Source organism: Hemitrygon akajei, chromosome 13 (assembly GCF_048418815.1).
Source record: "Hemitrygon akajei chromosome 13, sHemAka1.3, whole genome shotgun sequence".
NCBI lineage: Eukaryota > Metazoa > Chordata > Chondrichthyes > Myliobatiformes > Dasyatidae > Hemitrygon > Hemitrygon akajei.
In genome coordinates this window covers 75,311,708-75,330,259 of record NC_133136.1, presented here as the reverse complement: position 1 = coordinate 75,330,259, position 18,552 = coordinate 75,311,708, and the positions used below count along the sequence as shown (strand labels likewise).

At 40.6% G+C, this 18,552-nt stretch overlaps 1 protein-coding gene across 1 annotated transcript in view; it reads right to left on the bottom strand.

Moving 5' to 3' along the window:
• The window catches only part of lgi2a (leucine-rich repeat LGI family, member 2a), a 76,102-nt gene that overhangs the window by 47,454 nt on the left and 10,096 nt on the right, over nucleotides 1–18,552 (bottom strand). The window contains exons 3-5 of the mRNA XM_073064898.1: nucleotides 15,040–15,111; nucleotides 14,871–14,942; nucleotides 14,637–14,708 (exon numbers count right to left, since the gene is read on the bottom strand). Coding sequence (XP_072920999.1) covers nucleotides 14,637–14,708; nucleotides 14,871–14,942; nucleotides 15,040–15,111 — 216 coding nt within the window. The remainder of the gene's footprint in view (nucleotides 1–14,636; nucleotides 14,709–14,870; nucleotides 14,943–15,039; nucleotides 15,112–18,552) is intronic.

Sequence of the window (18,552 nt, the reverse complement as noted above, 5' to 3'; positions counted from 1 at the left end):
AAGTATGTGAATGATAATCATAATCAAGCCACCAAGTCATAAGTAGGTGCCTCACTTCAAGTAAAAACAAAGTTAGACTTGCATTCCCGGCCATCACGTTTTCCTTTCAATTAGTTTTACATGTTGGAGTTACAAAACATAACAGTTGGGGCAAGGAAGTTTGAACTGAACCTGAGATGACTACCTATCCGTTGAGGCTCAGTGAGACATCTGAGTTTTAAAAAAACATAGTGAGAAATAGTCCAGCACAGCACGTGCTTCTTTAGGAACGGACAGACAGTATTCAAAAGGAAAAATGAAATAGCCAATGAAAATCAAGTACCAGTTTTGCAGAGTGGATTGGGTTTGAAGGCATACAGTTTGTTTAGAAGTCTGACTAGTCCAACCAAACCAACCAAAGCTGATATCATGAAAGTAATGCAGGATCCTTTAGAACCAAGACTATTACTGATTGCAGAGTGCTTTAGGTTTCTAAAGCAGAATAAAAAAGGGGAATCCATTTTAGCAATATGTGAATTAATTGAAAAGATTGTCTGACCATTGTCAGTTCAGTGATGGGCTTAATGATGCGCTGAGAGATTGTTTAGTTTGTGGAATCTTACAAGAAAGCCTTCAGCGCTGTCAGAACCACTTCCTCCAGTCCCACAGTCAACTCCTGCGACCACCACTGAGGAAGCCCCAGAACCCGAGATTGTTTCACAGACACAAGTCTCACCTGCCAAGCAGAGTGACCCCCCCCCCCACCACCCGCGAAGTGTCTTCAAGTGTTGCTTTGAGAGAGTGAAGAGTACATGACGCACACAGTGGGCAGACTTGATGGTGCATTGTACACTTTGCCCCTAAGAATACTGAAGAGAGTGGAGGAAAAAGGACAAATTTACACCAGAAGGTGGTGCAGGAATGATTCTAGTAGTGGGATGAATTTTGAATGGCTCTGGGGAAGAAGCAGTATGCATTCAAAGGACAATTGTCATCTTGCATCACTTTATAATCCTTAAGGAAGGAAAATTCCAGAAAATCTATTCTTGAAAATTTTATTAATAAAAACTCTTTGCAAAATGTATTTCTGAGTTTACTCACAATGAATATTTTGCTCATGTGCATCACACTCCTGAGTTTCTCAATGTAATACAGCCTGGAGACTCTTCAACAGCACAAAAGCTTGACAATCTGCAACTATTATCCTTGCTGGAAACAGCGAGGTTAATTATAATGGCTCTGTTCCCAGTTAAATCAAAAGCAATCAGACTATTTAAACCTGTTGTCACTCAACCGCTAGCTAAATGGGGAAAAGATGACAAAAATGGCGTGGCAGCAGCATGTATTGTTGACTTTACAATGCATCCACCAATTGTTTTTATATGACGTGCTGATTATGTTTGCTAATCGGCTCTTGTTATTACTGATGGATTACACATGGAGTTTTATTGCCCCAGGAAGCCCAAGCTGACAAAATCATTAATTATTCAAACCCTGAAAGAAGTTGTTTCTGGCAACCATATTTAGCTCATGGTTAAATGTTTGACTTTTATATTTAATTTGCATTTTTACATTCAGTTTTAAAACAGAATCCATTCCTGATCCTCTGCAACAGTAAATTTTATCAGTGATCTTATAGATCAATGAAATATCTGGTTTCAAATGCCAATCTTATTCTTTAATCAGTTATTTTTCTCACATAGCTAGATGTTGCTCACTAAGAACGTTAAGGCTTGGGTCACCTGGGTTGACTGGCAATCCAACAGAAAGCAGAGCTGAGAAAATGATATCTGGACCATTTGAGAATTCTGGCCAATACCTACTAAATGCTGAAGGAACTCAGCAGGTCAGGTAGTATCTATGGAGGAAATGGGCAGTCAACGTTTCACTGATGTCCCAGACCTGCTGGGTTCCTGCAGTATTTTGTGTGTGTTTCCCCAGATCTCCAGCATCTGCAGTCTCTCTCATGCCAGAGATCTCAGTGAGGAACAAGCACTATGCCATTAGTAGAAAATATCCCGTCAATAAAGTAGGAACAAGTTCTATTGTGAAATTATACAATAACATCTATTCTCACATGAAAGTTTAATTTATCTTTGAATTTAAAGTATAAAAGGGTGAACAGCAAGCTAAGATTGTGTTTGTTCAATGGTTCACTTACACTAAACAAGGAGAAGACTGCGATAGTGGCTGAGAGTAAATGCCAGTAAAGGTAGAAAAAAGATGATTGAGCAGATAAATACGTGGCTAAAAAGCTGGTGCGGGGGGCAGGGTTTCAGGTTCTTGGATCATTGGGATCTCTTCTGGGGGAGGTATGACCTCTTCATAGTGAGGGGTTGTACCTGAACCCGAGGGGGACCAATATTCTTGTGAGCAGCTTTGTTAGAGCTGTTAGGGAGGGTTTAAACTAATTTGGCAGGGGGATGGGGACCAGAGTGAAGAGACTCAAGGTAGAATGGATGGGAACTAAAAACAAAGATAGCATGCAGAAGGGCAGGCAAATGATAGAACAAATTAGCAGCCAGCAGGGCGAGTATCAGTGCATTTGTGATGCAGAATCAAAGAGGGTAGCAAATACAGTACTCAAAATGTGATATCTCAATGCACAGAGTGTAACAAGTAAGGTGGATGATCTTGTTGCACTATTACGGATTGTCAGGTATGATGTTAAGGCTGTCACTGAATCGTGGCTGAAGGATACTTGTAATTGAGAGCTGAATGCCCAAGGTTACATGTTGTATCAGAGGAACAGGAAGATAAGCAGAGGGGTGGTTGTGGTTCTGCTGGTAAAGAATGGCATCAAATCAGTAGAAAGATGTGACACAGGATCAGAAGATGTTGAATCCTTGTGGGTTGAGTTTTAAACTGCAAGGGTAAGAGGACCCTGATGACAGTTACATACAGGCCTCCCAACAGTAGCTGGGATGTGGACCACAGATTACAATGGGAAATAGAAAAGACATGTCAAATGTGCAATGTTATGATAGCCATGGGAGATTTCAACATGCACATCGATCGGGAAAATCAGGTTGGTAATGGATCTCAAGAGAGAGAGTTTGCTAAATGCCTATGAAATAGCTTTTCAGAGCAGTTTGCCATTGACCTACTCGGGGATCAGCTATACTGGATTGGGTGTTATGTAATGAACCAGAGGTGATTAGGGAGCTTAAGGTAAAAGAGCCCTCAGGAGGCAGTGATCGCAATATGATACAGTTCAACTTGAAATTTGATAGGGAGAAAGTCTGATGTAGCAGTATTTCAGTGGAGCAAGGGAAATTACAGTGGTACGAGAGAGGAGTTGGCCACAGTAAATTGGGAGGAGATGCGGACAGAGATGGCACCAAAGCAGCAACAGTGTGAGATTCTGGGAAAAATGAGGAAGGTGCAGGATAGATATACTGCATTCCAAAAACAAAGAAATATTCAAATGGCAAAATAGTACAACCATGGCTGACATGGGGAGTTAAAGCTAATGTAAATGCAAAAGAGAGGGTAGACAACAAAGCAAAATTTAGTGGGAAGATAGAGGATTGGGAAGCTTTTAACAACCTGCAGAGAGCAACTAAAAGAATCATTAGGAGGGAAAAGATGAAATATGAAAGCAAGCTAGCAAACACTATCAAAGTAGATAGAAAAAGCTTTTTTAAATATGTAAAAAATAAAAGTTAAGAGTGGATATAGGACTGCTCGAAAATGAGGCTGGAGGTATAATAACAGGGGACAAGGAGATGACAGATGAACTAAATGAGTTCATCAATAAATAAATGGAAGACACCAGCAGTGTGCCAGATGTTGAAGGGTGTAAGGGAAGAGAAGTGAGTACAGTTACTATTACAAGGAGAAGGTGCTCAGAAAGCTGAAAGACCCAAGGGTACATAAGTCACCCGGACCAGATGAACTGCACTCTAGGGTTCTGAAAGAGATAGCAGTTGACATTAGGAAGGCATTAGTAATGATCTTTCAAAAATGATTGGTGCCAGAGGACCAGAAAACTGCAAATGTTACTTCACTCTTTAAGAAAGGAGGAAGGCAACAGAAAGTAAATTATAGACCAGTTAGCCTGACCTCAGTGTTTGGGAAGACATTGGAGTCAACTGGTAAAGATGAGGTTATGGAGTAATTGGTGACACAGGACAAGATAAGACAAATTCAGCATGGTTTCTTCAAGGGAAAATCTTGCCTGACAAACCTGTTGGAATTATTTGAGGAAATTACAAGTAGGATAGATAAAGGGGATGCAGTGGATGTTGTATATTTGGACTTTCAGAAGGTCTTTGACAAGGTGCCACATGAGGCTGCTTACCAGGTTAAGAGTCCATGGTATTATCGGAAAGTTACTGGCATGGTTAGAGCATTGGCTGATTGGTAGGAGGCAGCAAGTGGGAATAAAATAATTCTTTTCTAGTTGGCTGTCAGTGACTAGTGGTGTTCCGCAGGGGTCAGTGTTGGGATCATTTCTTTTTATGCTGTATATAAATGATTTAGATGGTGGAATAGATGGTTTTGTTGCCATGTTTGCAGATGATACGGAGATTGGTGGAGGGGCAGGTAGTGTTGAGGAAACAGGTAGGATGCAGAAGGACATAGATTGAGAGAATGGGCAAGTAAATGACAAATGAAATACAATGTTGGAAAATGCATGATCATGCACTTTGGTAGTAGAAATAAATGTGCAGACAATTTTCTAAACAAGGAGAAAATCAAAAAAATCTGAGATGCAAAGGGACTTGGGAGTCCTTGTGTAGAACAACCTAAAGGTTAACTTGCAGGTAGTGTTGATGGTGAGGAAGGTAAATGCAATGTTAGCGTTCATTTCAAGAAGTCTAGAATACGAGAGCAGGGATGTGATGCTGAGGCTTTATAAGGCACTGGTGAGGCCTCACCTTGAGTATCATGAACAGTTTTGGGCTCCTCATCTAAGAAAAGATGTGTTGGCTTTGGAGAGGGTTCAGAGGAGGTTCAGAAAGATGATTCCGGGAACAAAAGGGTTATCATAAAAGGAACGTGTGTTAGCTCTGGGTATGTACTCACTGGAATTTAAAAGGTGAGGGGAAAACATCTCATTGAAACCTTTCAAATATGGAAAGGATTTTTCCCATGGTGGGAGAGTCTAGGACAAGAAGGCACAACCTCAGGATAGAGGGGTGTCCATTTAAAAAAGAGATGCAGAGAAATTTCTTTTGCCGAAGGGTGGTGAACTTATGGGATTTATTACCACAGGCAGCTGTAGAGGCCAGGTCATTGGGTGTATTTAAGGTTCTTGATTTGACATGGCATCAAGGGTTACAGGAAGAAGGTTGTGGAATGGGTCTAAGGAGGGGAAAAAAGGATCAGCCATGATTGAATGGCGGAACAGACTTGATGGGCCAAATGGCCTCATTCTGTTCTTAATTCTTATCGTGACTATGAACTGCCCCCATTTCTGATTCTCTTCTATTGTTACTGTCAAGTCTCTAATTCCTTCAGTTATGAAGAATGTGGAGTGAATTGGAGTCACTGGACACAGAAAGAAATGATAAAATTTGAACAAAGATTGGTTTGAGTGACAGTTGAAAAAATAGACAAAAATTAATGTAAAAAATTGTAAAATATTTGAAACTTAGATGTATAGATGCCATAAATTCAACTGTTTGATCATGGCAGAAGAGATTAAGGATTACTGATGACCCTTATGGTGACTTTACACAGATAGTTTCCTGAAATGGTTTGGAAGGTTGAGAATACGTAATGGTTTCTGCAGAGTTACTGTGGAGAATGGCATTGGGGCTAGGGTAGAGGCCAGCAAAAGATCCTCTGTTTTAGAGTAGACCACACAAAGTTGAAAATTGTCAGTTTACTTTTGTATCATGTCAAACACAGTCATTTGCTCTTTAAGGAACTCTTTACCTCAAGTTATTGTCATAGAATCAGAGAAATACAGCTCAGATTCATGCCCGTTCATCCAACAATCCATGTTGACCATGATGCCCATCCATCTAGTCACAATTTCCTGCATTTAGCTCACATCCCTCTAAGCCCTGCCCCTCGATGTACATATCCACGTAGTTCTTAAATGATACTATTGTACTTACCTCAGCAGCTCATTCTGTATACTCACCATCCTCTGCATGAAAACATTCCCACTCAGGTCTCTTGTCCTTTTCCTCTCACCCTAAATCCATCTCCCTTAATTTGGCCTCCCCTATGCTGGGGAAAAGACAGTTACCATCTATCTTCTCCGTGCCTCTTATAATTCTACACATTTCTACAAGTTCACCCATCATTCTCCTTTATTCCAAAGAATAAAGACCAACTCTTGGTCAAACTCTCCCTGTAACTCAGACCCTCTGGACCGGGCAACATACTTGTAAATGTTTTCTGAATTCTCGCCAATTTAACTGCATCTTTCACATAAGAGTGACTGAAACTATACACAATACTTCAGGCACGATCTCCCCAGTGACTTCAACAACTGCAACATACTGTCCCATCTCCTGTACCCAATTCTTTTGTTAAACTTCCATGCTAATCAAACCAATTTTCTTGCAATTTCACAATGGAGTCTATGTCATCCTGAAGTCTGCAGTAATCTTTGTTTCTAACAGGGAACCAAGGTTCAATCAACAGTAAGTTTGAAAATGCTGGAATATACATTGAAATCTAGACATCTTTACAAGTGTTAGCGTCATACAGCAACACAGCATGTCAGCAGGCTCTTTGGCCCAATGAGTTGGTTATCACAATGCCCATCCATTTCCTCCCAATTTCCTGTAATAGATACTTTATTGATTCCAAAGAAAATTCCAGCGTCACAGTAGCATTACAAGTGCACAGATATACAAATATTAGAAGAGATGTAAGAAAGAATTAAAAAAATAAGCTACCTTAAACAGTCTAACAGAAGAGGGTCATCACTTCCCCGGCTATAGGTTGACTCATTATAGAGCCTAATGGCCGAGGGTAAGAATGACCTCATATAGCGCTCTTTGGAGCAGTGCAGTTCTCTTAGTCTATTCCTGAAAGTGCTCCTCTGTTCAGCCAAGATGGTATGCAAAGGATGAGAAACATTATCCAGAATGGCCAGGATTTTCCGTAGGATCCTTTGTTCTACCCCAGCCTCCAGTATGTCCAGTTTGACTCCTATAACAGAGCCAGCCTTTCGAATCAGCTTATTGAGCCTGTTGGCATCACCTGTGTTGATGCCATTGCCCCAGCACACCACAGTATGGGCAATGTCCCTCTAAGACCTCACCCCACCAACATGTACCTTAAACAAGTGCTTCTTGGTACAATACTATTGTACCTGCCTTAACCACTTCTGGCTGTTCATTCTATATACTCACCACCCCTTGCATAAAACAGTTCTCTCCGTAATCTGTGATCATCTTCTTTACTATCAACAACTCCTAGCTTTGTGTTATCCACAAACTTACTTATCAAGCCCTGTGCATTCGTATCCAAACCATTTTATATAAGTAGCAAATAACGAGAGACTCAACACTGATCCCTGTGGCACTAGTCACCAGTCTACATTCTGAGAAGCAAGCATCTTCTTTCTACCTCCGAACCAATTTTGAATCCACCTATCTAACTCTCCCTAGTTTCCTTAGGAAGCACCTGAACTTCCAGACTAACTTACCTTGCATGACCTCAAAGGCCGTGCTAAAGTCCAAAATGACTGCATCCACTGCCCTACCCTCAGCTACCTTTTGGGACTCTTCTTTCAAAAAATACTAAGTTTGTCAAACGTGTGCAAAGCCATGCTGACTCCTTATAATCGGACTCTTCCCATCCAAATGCTGGTAGATCCTGTCCCTCAGAAATCTTTCCAGTAACTTTCCATTACTGACATCAGGCTGTCTGGACTGTAGTTCCCCAGCTTGTCCTTGCTTCCTTTTTAAACAATGGAACATTAGCCACCTTCCAGTCCTGGGAATTTCTCCAGTGGCTAATGATGAAGCAAATGTTTCAACAAGGGCCTCTTCAATTTCTTCTCTAGCCTCCCATAAATCCCGGGGAGACACTCAGTCATACCTCTTCCCCAGTAATATGAATATCCTCCAAATCATCTCCCCTCATTTCTCTCATCTCTTCAGCAACTGTGAATTTTTTCCTCAGTAAACAGGAGAAAAATTCATTTAAAAAATCCCACCCATCTCCTGTGGTTCAAGGAATAGATGGCCTGCTAAGGGGACCTACTCTCTCCTTAGTCACCAATTGACTCTTAATTTTGCTATGGAACCACTTGGGATTTTCCTTAAACTTTTCTGCAAGATCCTTCTCATACCCTCCCTTTGACCTCCCAATTTCCCCATTTAGAGTTTGTTTATTTATTGAGAGGGCCCTTCAAGCCATGCCACCCAGCAATCCCTGATTTAATCTTGGCCTAATCATAGGACAATTTACAATGGCCAATTAACTTACCAACTGGTACATCTTTGGATTGTGGGAGGAAACAGGAGCACCGGAGGAAACCCATGCAATCACAGGGACAATATGCAAACTTCTAATAGACAGCGGCAGGAACTGAACCCGGATCATTGGTATTGTAAAGCACCAGTACCAAATCAAGGTATTAATTTGATCTCGATCTCCTAAACCAGGGGTTCCCGGACCTCTCAGCTAATGGTAGGGGTGGTTGGGAACCCCAGTCCTAAACTCAATGTATGCATCCATCTTTTTCTTGACCAGAGCCTCAATTATCTCTTGTCAGCCAAGGTTCCTTAAACTTGCCAGGTTTACCTTTCCATCCTAACAGGAACATGCTGCTCCTGGACACTTAACATCTCTATCTTAAACCCTCCCACTTGTTTATTCCTTTCCCTTCAAACAGACTCACACAACTGGCCTCTGTTAGATGCTGTCTAATTCCCACAAAACTCGGGCCCTTACCTGTGGACCTGACCCATCCTTTTCCATCACTTTCTTAACACTAATAGAATTATGATCATTGCAACCAAAGTGCTCCCTGACTGCCACGTCAGTTACTTTTCCTGCCCTGTTCTGTAAGGGGAGATCCAGTATTGCACCCCCCCCCCCCACCCCCACCGAGCTGTGCCCTCTATATATTGACTCAGGAAACTTTCCTAGACATATTTCATAAATTCCACCCCATAAAAGACCCTTAGCCCTCTGGATGGCCCAGTCAATACTGGGGTAATTAAAATCTACCAGTAATACAACCCTATAATTCTTACTACTGTGAGCAATTTATCTTTTCCCCTGCTCTGCGAGCTGGGGGATGCTTTGGGGTTCTAACATTTAACTCATTCATTCTTTGGGGCACTCCTCTGCTTTTGCAGATGTCTATGAAGAAGAAGAATTTCAGGATGTATATTGTATACATTTCTCTGACATTAAATGTACCGATTGAAACCTTAAGTTATCCCTGACTATTGAGGGGTATATAAATCAGCCACACTAGAAAGGTCATCCCCTTCTTGTTTTTGGATGTCTACCCATTTAGCATCCTTAAAGATGCGCACAGTGCATCATCTCTAAGTACTGCTGCTGTTTATCAAAAAGGATATGCCCACTCCCCACTTACCTGTAACTTTAACACACCTAGAGCAAACGTATCCTGAAATATGGAGTTGCCAGTCCTACCCTTCTTCAGCCATGCTGTTGTTGTGACCATGACATCCCAGTCCTCAGAGTCAATCCACGCTCTGAGTTCACCCATTAAAGCTTGAGCAGTGAAATACAGTGCCTATAAAAAGTATTCACCCTCCACCCCTAGGAAGTTTTCACGTTATGTTGTTTTACAACATTGAATCACAGTGGATTTCGTTTGGCTTTTTTTGACACTGATCAACAGAAAAGGACTCTTTCATGTTAAAGTGAAAACAGATCTCTACAAAGTAATCCAAATGAATTACAACTATAAAACACAAAATAATTGACTGCATAGCTATTCGTCCCCTTCAAGTCAGTATTTAGTAGATGCACCTTTGGCAGCAATTACAGCCTTGAGTCTGTGCGGATAGGTCTCTATCAGCTTTGCACAACTGGACTCTGCAATTTTCCCCATTCTTCTTTACAAAACTGCTCAAGCTCTGTCAGAGTGCATGGGGATCATGAGTGAACAGCCCTTTTCAAGTCCAGCCACAAATTCTCAACTAGACTGAGGTCTGGACTCTGACTTGGCCACTCCAGGACATTACGTTTGTTGTTTATAAGCCATTCCTGTGTAGCTTTCACTTTATGCTGCAGGTCATTTTCTAACTGGAAAAGAAATCTACCAATTTTCTTGCAGACTGCATCAGGTTTTCCTCCAGGATTTCCCTGTCTTTTGCTGCATTCATTTTACCCTCTACCTTCACAAGCCTTCCAGGGCCTGATGCAGTGAAGCATCCCCACAGCATGATGCAGTCACCACCATGCTTCACAGTAGGGATGGAGTGCTTTTAATGACATGCATTTATGTTACACCAAACATACTGTTTGGTCTGATGGCCAAAAATCTCAGTTTTGGTCTCATCAGACCATAGAACCTTCTTCCAGCTGACTTAGAAGTCTCCTACATGCCCTCTGGCAAACTCCAGCCAAGATTTCAGGTGAGTCTTTTTTCCCAACAGTAGCTTTCTCCTTGCCACTCTGCCATTAAGATGTGACTGGTGAGGCACCCAGGCAACAGCTGTTGTTTGCGCAGTATCTTTCATCTCAGCCACTGAAGCTCGTAATTTCTCCAGAGTTGTCATATGTCCCCTTATTGTACAGCCACTCCATTTTTCTCTAGGCAGGTTTACAACAGTGCCATATTCTTTCTATTTTTTGATGATTCACTTAACTGTACTCCAGGGGATATTCAGTGACTTTGAAATTTTCTTGTATGCATCTTGTGCTTTTATATAAAAATTTTTGTAGTGTTGCCTGAGTGTTCTTCTGTCTTCCTGGTGTAGTTTTTGTCAGGATACTGACTCATCAGCAGTTGGACCTTCCAGATACAGGTGTATTTTTACTACAATCAATTGAAACACCCTGACTACACACAGGTGATCTCCAATTAACTAATTATGTGACTTCTGAAACCAATTGGCCGCACCAGTGATGATTTAATGCGTCATATTAAAGGGGGTAAATACTTATGCAATCGAATATTTTGTGTTTTATGTTTGTAATTAATTTAGAACACATTGTAGAGATCTGTTTTCACTTTGACACAGAGCAGTCTTTTTCTGTTGATTAGTGTTAAATAAGCCAAATTAAATCCATTGTGATTCAATGTGGTAAAACAATAAATTATAAAAACTTACGGGGGGGAGGGGGAATGAATTCTTTATATAGGCACTGTAAATGAAATTTAACTGAATCTTCCTTTTCCGGTCTTCACTGTGTCCCTGGCCACCCTGATGTTCTCATTGGCTACTGCTTCATCATATGACTTTCTACTGTTTTATCACGTCTTGCTCCCACTCAGTGTCCCAACCCCTGCCAATCTAGTTTAAACCTTCACGTGTATCACTTGAAAACTTCCTCTTCTGTAGATCACCTCTACTGCAAAAGAGATTCTAAACGCCCAAGAACCAAAATTCCTGCTCCCTGCACCATCTTCTCAGCTACAGATTCACCTGGCCTCTCTTTCTATTTCTGACCTCACTAGCCTGAGGCACTGGGAGTAATCCCAGAGATTACTGCCACGAGTTCCCGCTTCTTAACTGCCTATTCTCATTCTGCAGGACCCCATCCCTCGTTCTACCTGCGCTATTTCTACCCATCAAGTACAGCGGCCTCTGGCTGTTCACCTTCCTTCTTATCAGGTTAAAAAAAGCATGAAGTTCAACATCAAATAAAAAGAGTCTGTTTTTATTCCCCTTTCATGTGTATGGTAGTGTCTGAGTTCTATTTCTTTATATGTCAGCTGCACATTGTAAGTTGCCTGCATATCATTTAATCTTAATTGTAGTTAGGTAATATTGGAATTGAAATTGGTTTACTGTTGTCACATGCCTCTATCAGATAGACATATTTGACAAAATTAAATATATACAGTAGGTGGTCTATATTAAATTAGGATACCCTTTATTCAATTTAAAAAAGATCATACTCAAGAAGTGGGATGAGAGCTTAGCTAATGGGTACACATTAACAAACATGATTTGTCATGAATATAATCTTGTAACCAATTTACTCCATCACCGAGCTGAGTTTAACATATTCAAACCAAAATACATTTACAATACCTTAAAATGTGATCTCGCTTGCATCTTGATAGCACTTGTGACATTTACTGTGATGAGAGTACTAACACTTGTCCACAGCACAGAAACACCATTCTTCAGATCTTTGGCCATTTTAACTGGAGAGCAGGTGTCCATGATACCACATCAGCAGAAAAGCACACTGCGCTTGAGTCCAAGGAGTGAACCTGCTTTAAGGATGTACTTACGGACCACTCATACAAGACCTGTCTGGCTCAGCGTTCAAGCGAAGATCTCTTATTGCAATGTTTCTCTCTTCAGGTGACTCAAGCAATACTTTTAGAAACAGTAGATCAAGGGTCTGGAGGGACATGAAACCCTTTTTGATGAGTAAAATGTAAATTGGTTTCCCTGTTTAGGATGAATCTCATGCAACCACAGCAGCTGGTACCATTGTGAAAGGTGATGGTTTCTCAGCAAATGCATTCTCCATAAAAGACATTCATCTTTCCTTCAACCGAGAGGGAAATGAAAGGATCACTTCACAATATCTGTATGTAATTTGGAGTGCAAAAGCAGTCCAGTGCAAAGAACATTTGCAGAGACAATCAGAGTGCCATCTTCCAGTCGACACGGTTACCTATAGCCATTCCCACTCTCTTCTGTTCACCCATTTCCATTCCTGTGTTTCTAGTGGCTCACCACATCCACATTCATAGTTCCCATGACACTAATCTGTGGCAGATGTTTGGTTCAGTGTACTGCTTGCACTCCATCGGATCCATCATCATCATCCGTGAAAATAACAAAAACAGCATTTAAAAACTGATTGACACTCTTTGCCGGGTAAACAGTGACACTGAAAATAATATCGAGCAGAACTGTTTCTGACCATGATGTCAGAAAGTCAAAAATCAGGGGGCACAGTGAAAGTGGAACATCAATGCCATGTCACTACTTGTACTGGTATCACAATACTGTAGTAATTTTATGTCATTTTAATGTACTGCTGACCCCAAAAATAGAAATTTCATGACATATATGAGGAGTGATAAACCTGATCCTGGTATGGATCTCTGTTGTGGGGTGATAGTGGGAAAGGGGAAGGGAGAGGGGAGGGAGAGAAAAGCACCAGATAGACATCCTCTAATGATCGATAAACCAATTAAATGGTTTATTGGAATTAAATGACCTGGCCTGTTGCCTTAGGGCAGGGTGTGGCTGCCCTGCGATACCCCCCTCCCCCCGTCACCTGTCCCACACCCCTCCCATAGTGCTCCACCCTCACCATTCCCAACATCCTTTGCTCCATTCCATGTTTACATATACAGTACTGTGCAAAAGTCTTAGACATCCTGGCTATTACAGTATATATGTGCCTAAGACTTTTTGCACAGAACTGTATATCACCATCTTCAGTCAAAATGATAAGCCTCATGTGTCCATACAGCAAGATCCTGGTACAATGTGCAATCCCCGTGCTATCAGATTAAATTCAATATACTGTAACATTAATTTTCCATAATACTTCGCAAAATATGGCATATCGGTTTGCAACATCTTTCCAAAGCAGCAATAGTAATTCACACTGTGACAACCTTGAATTTACTTACAAGGTGCCCAGCTCCCACTCCATCTTGCTCACAGTTGCCAGCAATCAGCTCTTTAACTGTTTACTAAATGCCAGTGGGCATTGTGCCAAGTGGCCAGCCTCTCCTTTTTCAGATTAATGAACTTATGAGGTACAAATCAAATCAGAAGAAACCAACGTGAGTCTCCAGTTTGAGTGACAGGCGGTACAATAGAAACAAGTGAACTTTAATATGTTTGGATTGTTCCTGAAATCATAATCTTCTGATGTGCACAATTCAGTTTTTTCCTATTAACCTTTAGTCAGCAGCAGACATCAAATGGAAGACACTACAATTAATCTAACACATTACTCAATTTCACAGATGTAGCCAAGGTTTCAATCTGTTAACTGACACTAGTTAGGGAAAAGCACAACTGTGTAATTTCTTCCTTTCTTTTTGGCAAAAAGCATTTACTGAAGTCTTCAATGCTTTATATTTCTCCTATTTACTGTCCAGTGAAGTTCAAATACCATTTTACAAAATCATAAATCTGTGATTTCATGTTCGAGGTGTAAGTACCACTGCACTATATTTTTCACATATTTCCTGATCTAACTCAGAACTAACTAAATTGAAATCTAAGATCAACTTTTATGTTATTTTGTCTGTTGCAAATGTCCTGAAATATATTGGTTGAGGTGAAGATCATACAAAACACATTTATCTCTGCACAAAGTGACCGAAACATATTCTTCCAAGTGCACAAGTATATTTCTGCAGGACACAGGAATGGATTTTTCTTTTAGTTCATTGATTAACATGACAAATTAAGTGGTTAATTTCTAACCAAATTTTGCATACTTCTGTGAAATGACACATTAGAACTCTATCAGTTCACTGAACTGAACTGAATATATTAATTGAAGTTCAGTTAATATATTACTAAAAGGTGTGAGAAGCTTACAGTTCAATCAAGGAGTCCAAGTCAAGGAAGACATCTCTTGGTAAAGATTTGATCCCGTTGTTGGCCAAAGAACTGGAAATAAAATAATTCACATTAAAACATCACCTTACTAGTTTAAATGCCTTCCAAGAAATTACTTGATTTTACAAATGCTATGTTTTTATATAAAGAACTCAAGTTAAAATTGTAGTGATTTAATAACAACTTAACAATTACACCAACTTGAAGACTCACAGATAGATCAAATCTTTGAGTCCTCGAAAAGCATGTCTTGATATGGACTCAATTTTGTTGTTTTCAATAAATCTGGAGACATGAAGACAGTCAGTTAGTTGAAATGGTTGAGTAATTTGATTATTAAATCAATGAAGGAAATAGAAAACACAAAAGGAGAGGAACTCACAAATACTCAAGATGTGGAAGATCAGCAAAGGCGTCATCTTTTATCACTGTAACTGAATCTGAATTCAGCAGCCTAAAATAAAAAACAGCAGCTTTTTATGGAACTTATGATATCACATTTGTATTATTATTTTTATAGCAATAGCATCCAAAGACTGTAGGTATATTTAAATTACGTATGTTAATATATTTATTACATTTATGCATATATTTATAAATATATAATTAATATATGTAATACATTTTAAATATGTAATAAAAGAACTAACAATGACTCTTGTGGAAAGAATGTGAATTTCAAAGTTTTGTAGGTTTTCAAGTACAATAGCTTTGGAGTAGAGTTTGGAAGGGGGTTGGGACGCCAGAACAGTGCAGCCTGGTAGATGGTAGTATTGAATCGGTGGAAGAGGCAGCTGAAAGCAGAGGTCATTAAAAAGATGAAAAAAATCTGCATGTTTATTTTAGAGATGGAGTTGAAGCAGGCAAACAAGAAGGAGTCAAGATTGCAGAAGATATAGACAATATATCCAAAATCTATGATTAGCTAGAACTCTAATACACTCAGTGGCCACTTTATTAGGTACTGTACCTCCTATCATTGAGTGTATGTTCATTGTCTTTTGCTGCTGTAGCCCATCTGCTTCAATGTTTGACATGTTGTGCATTCAGAGATGCAATTCTGCACAGCACTCTTGTAGTGCATGGTTGTTGGAGTTACTGTCTCCTTCCTGTCAGCTTGAACTAATCTGACCATTCTCCTCTGACCTCTCTCATTAACAATGCTCACTTAATTTTTCTTTTGGTTTTTTGCACTATTCTCTGTAAACTCTAGAGACTGTTGTGTATGAAAATTCCAGGAGATCAGCGAGTTCTGAGGTACTCAAACCACCCTGTTTTGCACCAACAATCATTTCACAGCCAGAGTCACTTAAATCACATTTCTTCCCTAATCTGATGTTTGGTTTGAACAGCAGCTGAACCTCTTGACCATGTCTTCATGTTTTTAGTGCTGCTGCCACGTGATTGGCTGATTAGATATTTGTATTAACAAGCAAATGTACGCAAGTAATAAGGTGGCCAGTGAGAGTATGATGGTTATGAGAGTTAATGTCAGCTTTCATAACATTAAGTACCAACAAAAGGCTAGCAGTTCAAGAATCATATTGTTCATCTCTCAGGAACACGGTGAACACAAACAAATGTCCAAACAGAAGAGACAAAGCTTGGCTTTAAGAAGTTTTAAAAATCACACATACAATGATTAATACTAAGAAAAACCATTGGGAATGGTTTGAATAATGCCAACAGAATTAAATGTAAATGAAGTCTAATGTGGAAGATCAATGATCTTTATTAGAAAGAGGCTTGCTGTCAGTTACTTATTGGGTTGTGAATCTCCCTCAAAGAAATATGGATGTAAAGTCATTTCACACTTCAGGCTGGGGTAGTTGGAATCAGGTGACTGGGCTGAGAAGTGGAGGCTAATGATAAGATCTCTCTGATCTCAATAATGCCAAAGGAGAAATGAGAGGTACAGTGCCTGTAAAAATTAGCCATCCCTAGGAATTTTTAATGTTTCATTGTTTTACAACATTGAATCACAGTGGATTTAATTTGATTTTTTTGACACTGATCAACAGAAAAGGACTCTTCTGTGTCAAAGTGAAAACGGATCTCTACAAAGTGATTTAAATTAATTACAAATACCAAACACAAAGTAAGTGATTGCATAAATATTCACCCCCTTCAAGTCAGTATTTACTAGACGCACCTTTGACAGCAATTACAGCCTTGAATCTGTGCGGATAGGTCTGTATCAGCTTTGCACATCTGGACACTGCAACTTTTCCCATTCTTCTTTACAAAACTGCTCAAGCTCTGTCAGATTGCATGGGGATCGTGATTGAACAGCCCTTTCCAAGTCCAGCCACAAATTCTCAATTGTACTGAGATCTGGACTCTGACTTGCCCACTCCAGGACATTACCTTTGTTGTTTATGAGCCATTCCTGTATAGTTTTGGCTTTATGCTTGGGGGTCATTGTCCTGCTGGAAAACAACTCTTCTTTCTCCAAGTCACAATTCCCTTGCAGACTGCATCAGGTTTCCTCCAGGATTTCCCTGTATTTTGCTGCATTCATTTTACCCTCTACCTTCACAAGCCTTCCAGGGCCTGCTGCAGTGAAGCATCCCCACAGCGTGATGCAGCCACCACCATGCTTCACGGTAGGGATGGTGTGTTTTTGATTATGTGTGGTGTTTGGCAAGTGTTTAGTCTGATGGCTAAAAAACTCAGTTTTGGTTTCATCAGACCATAGAACTTTTTCCAGCTGACTTCAGAGTCTCCTACATGCCTTCTGGCAAATTCTAGCCAACATTTCATTTGAGTTTTTTTCAACAGTGGCTTTCTCTATGCCACTCTCCCATAAAGCTGTAACTGGTGAGGCACCCAGGCAACAGTTGTTGTATGCGCAGTCTCTCCCATCTCAGCCACTGAAACTTGTAACTCCTCCAGAGTTGTCATAGTCTGTGACCACAACAAAGGGGACTGTTCTTCTGTGGTGGAATTATTAATCCAGGCGAGGGTTGGACACACGAATAACTCCCCACCGGTCACACCCTTTTCACACTGCAAGAGCCACTGATCGATCCTCCTGATCGATCCTCCAAAACCCACCTTTTCTGTGGACACAACAAAGCTCATTCAGTGTCCAAAACCGTGTATCTGTAGGTCTATCAGCGGACCTTCTATTTATTTCACCATGCTGAACACCAGTTGTCCATCAAACAGTTCCTCCCTTCTCTCTCTGTAAGAATACAGCAGCTGACAATGTCCTTGCAAAAGTGTAAACATGCTTGCAGAGAAACCACAACACCATCTCCGAGCAGTCTTTGCCTCTCCCTCTCTCTTTAATAACAAGGTGTCCAAAAGCCAGTCTCATTCTCCCGACATTTTAACGTGATAGTGGACAGAAAATATGAACCCTAGGGGTACATAACAGTACCAATGACATTGGTAGAAAAAGGGAGGAGGTCCTGAAGAGAGAATTCAGGGAGTTGGGTAGGAAGCTAAAAAGCAGGACCTCCAGGGTAGTAATCTTAGGATTGCTGCCAGTGCAACGTGCTAACGAGCACAGAAATAGCTTGATCAGGCATATTAAAGCGTGGCTGAGAGACTGGTGTAGGGGGCAGGGCTTCGGGTTCCTGGATCATTGGGGCCTCTTCTGGGGGAGGTACGACCTGTACAAAAAGAATGGGTTACACCTGAACCCAAAGGGGTCCAGTATCCTAGCAGGCAGGTTTACTAGAGTTGTTAAGGAGGGTTTAAACTAATTTGACAGGGAGATGGGAACCGGAGTGATAGGGCTGAGGAAGGGGAAAATCAAAGATAGCCTGCAACAGAGATGATAGAAAGGACAGGTAGGAGATGAGGCATAATCACAGCCTGTGGGATGATTTACAACAGAAAACAACAAATACTGGACTGAAAGTGTTACATTTGAAATGCATGCAGC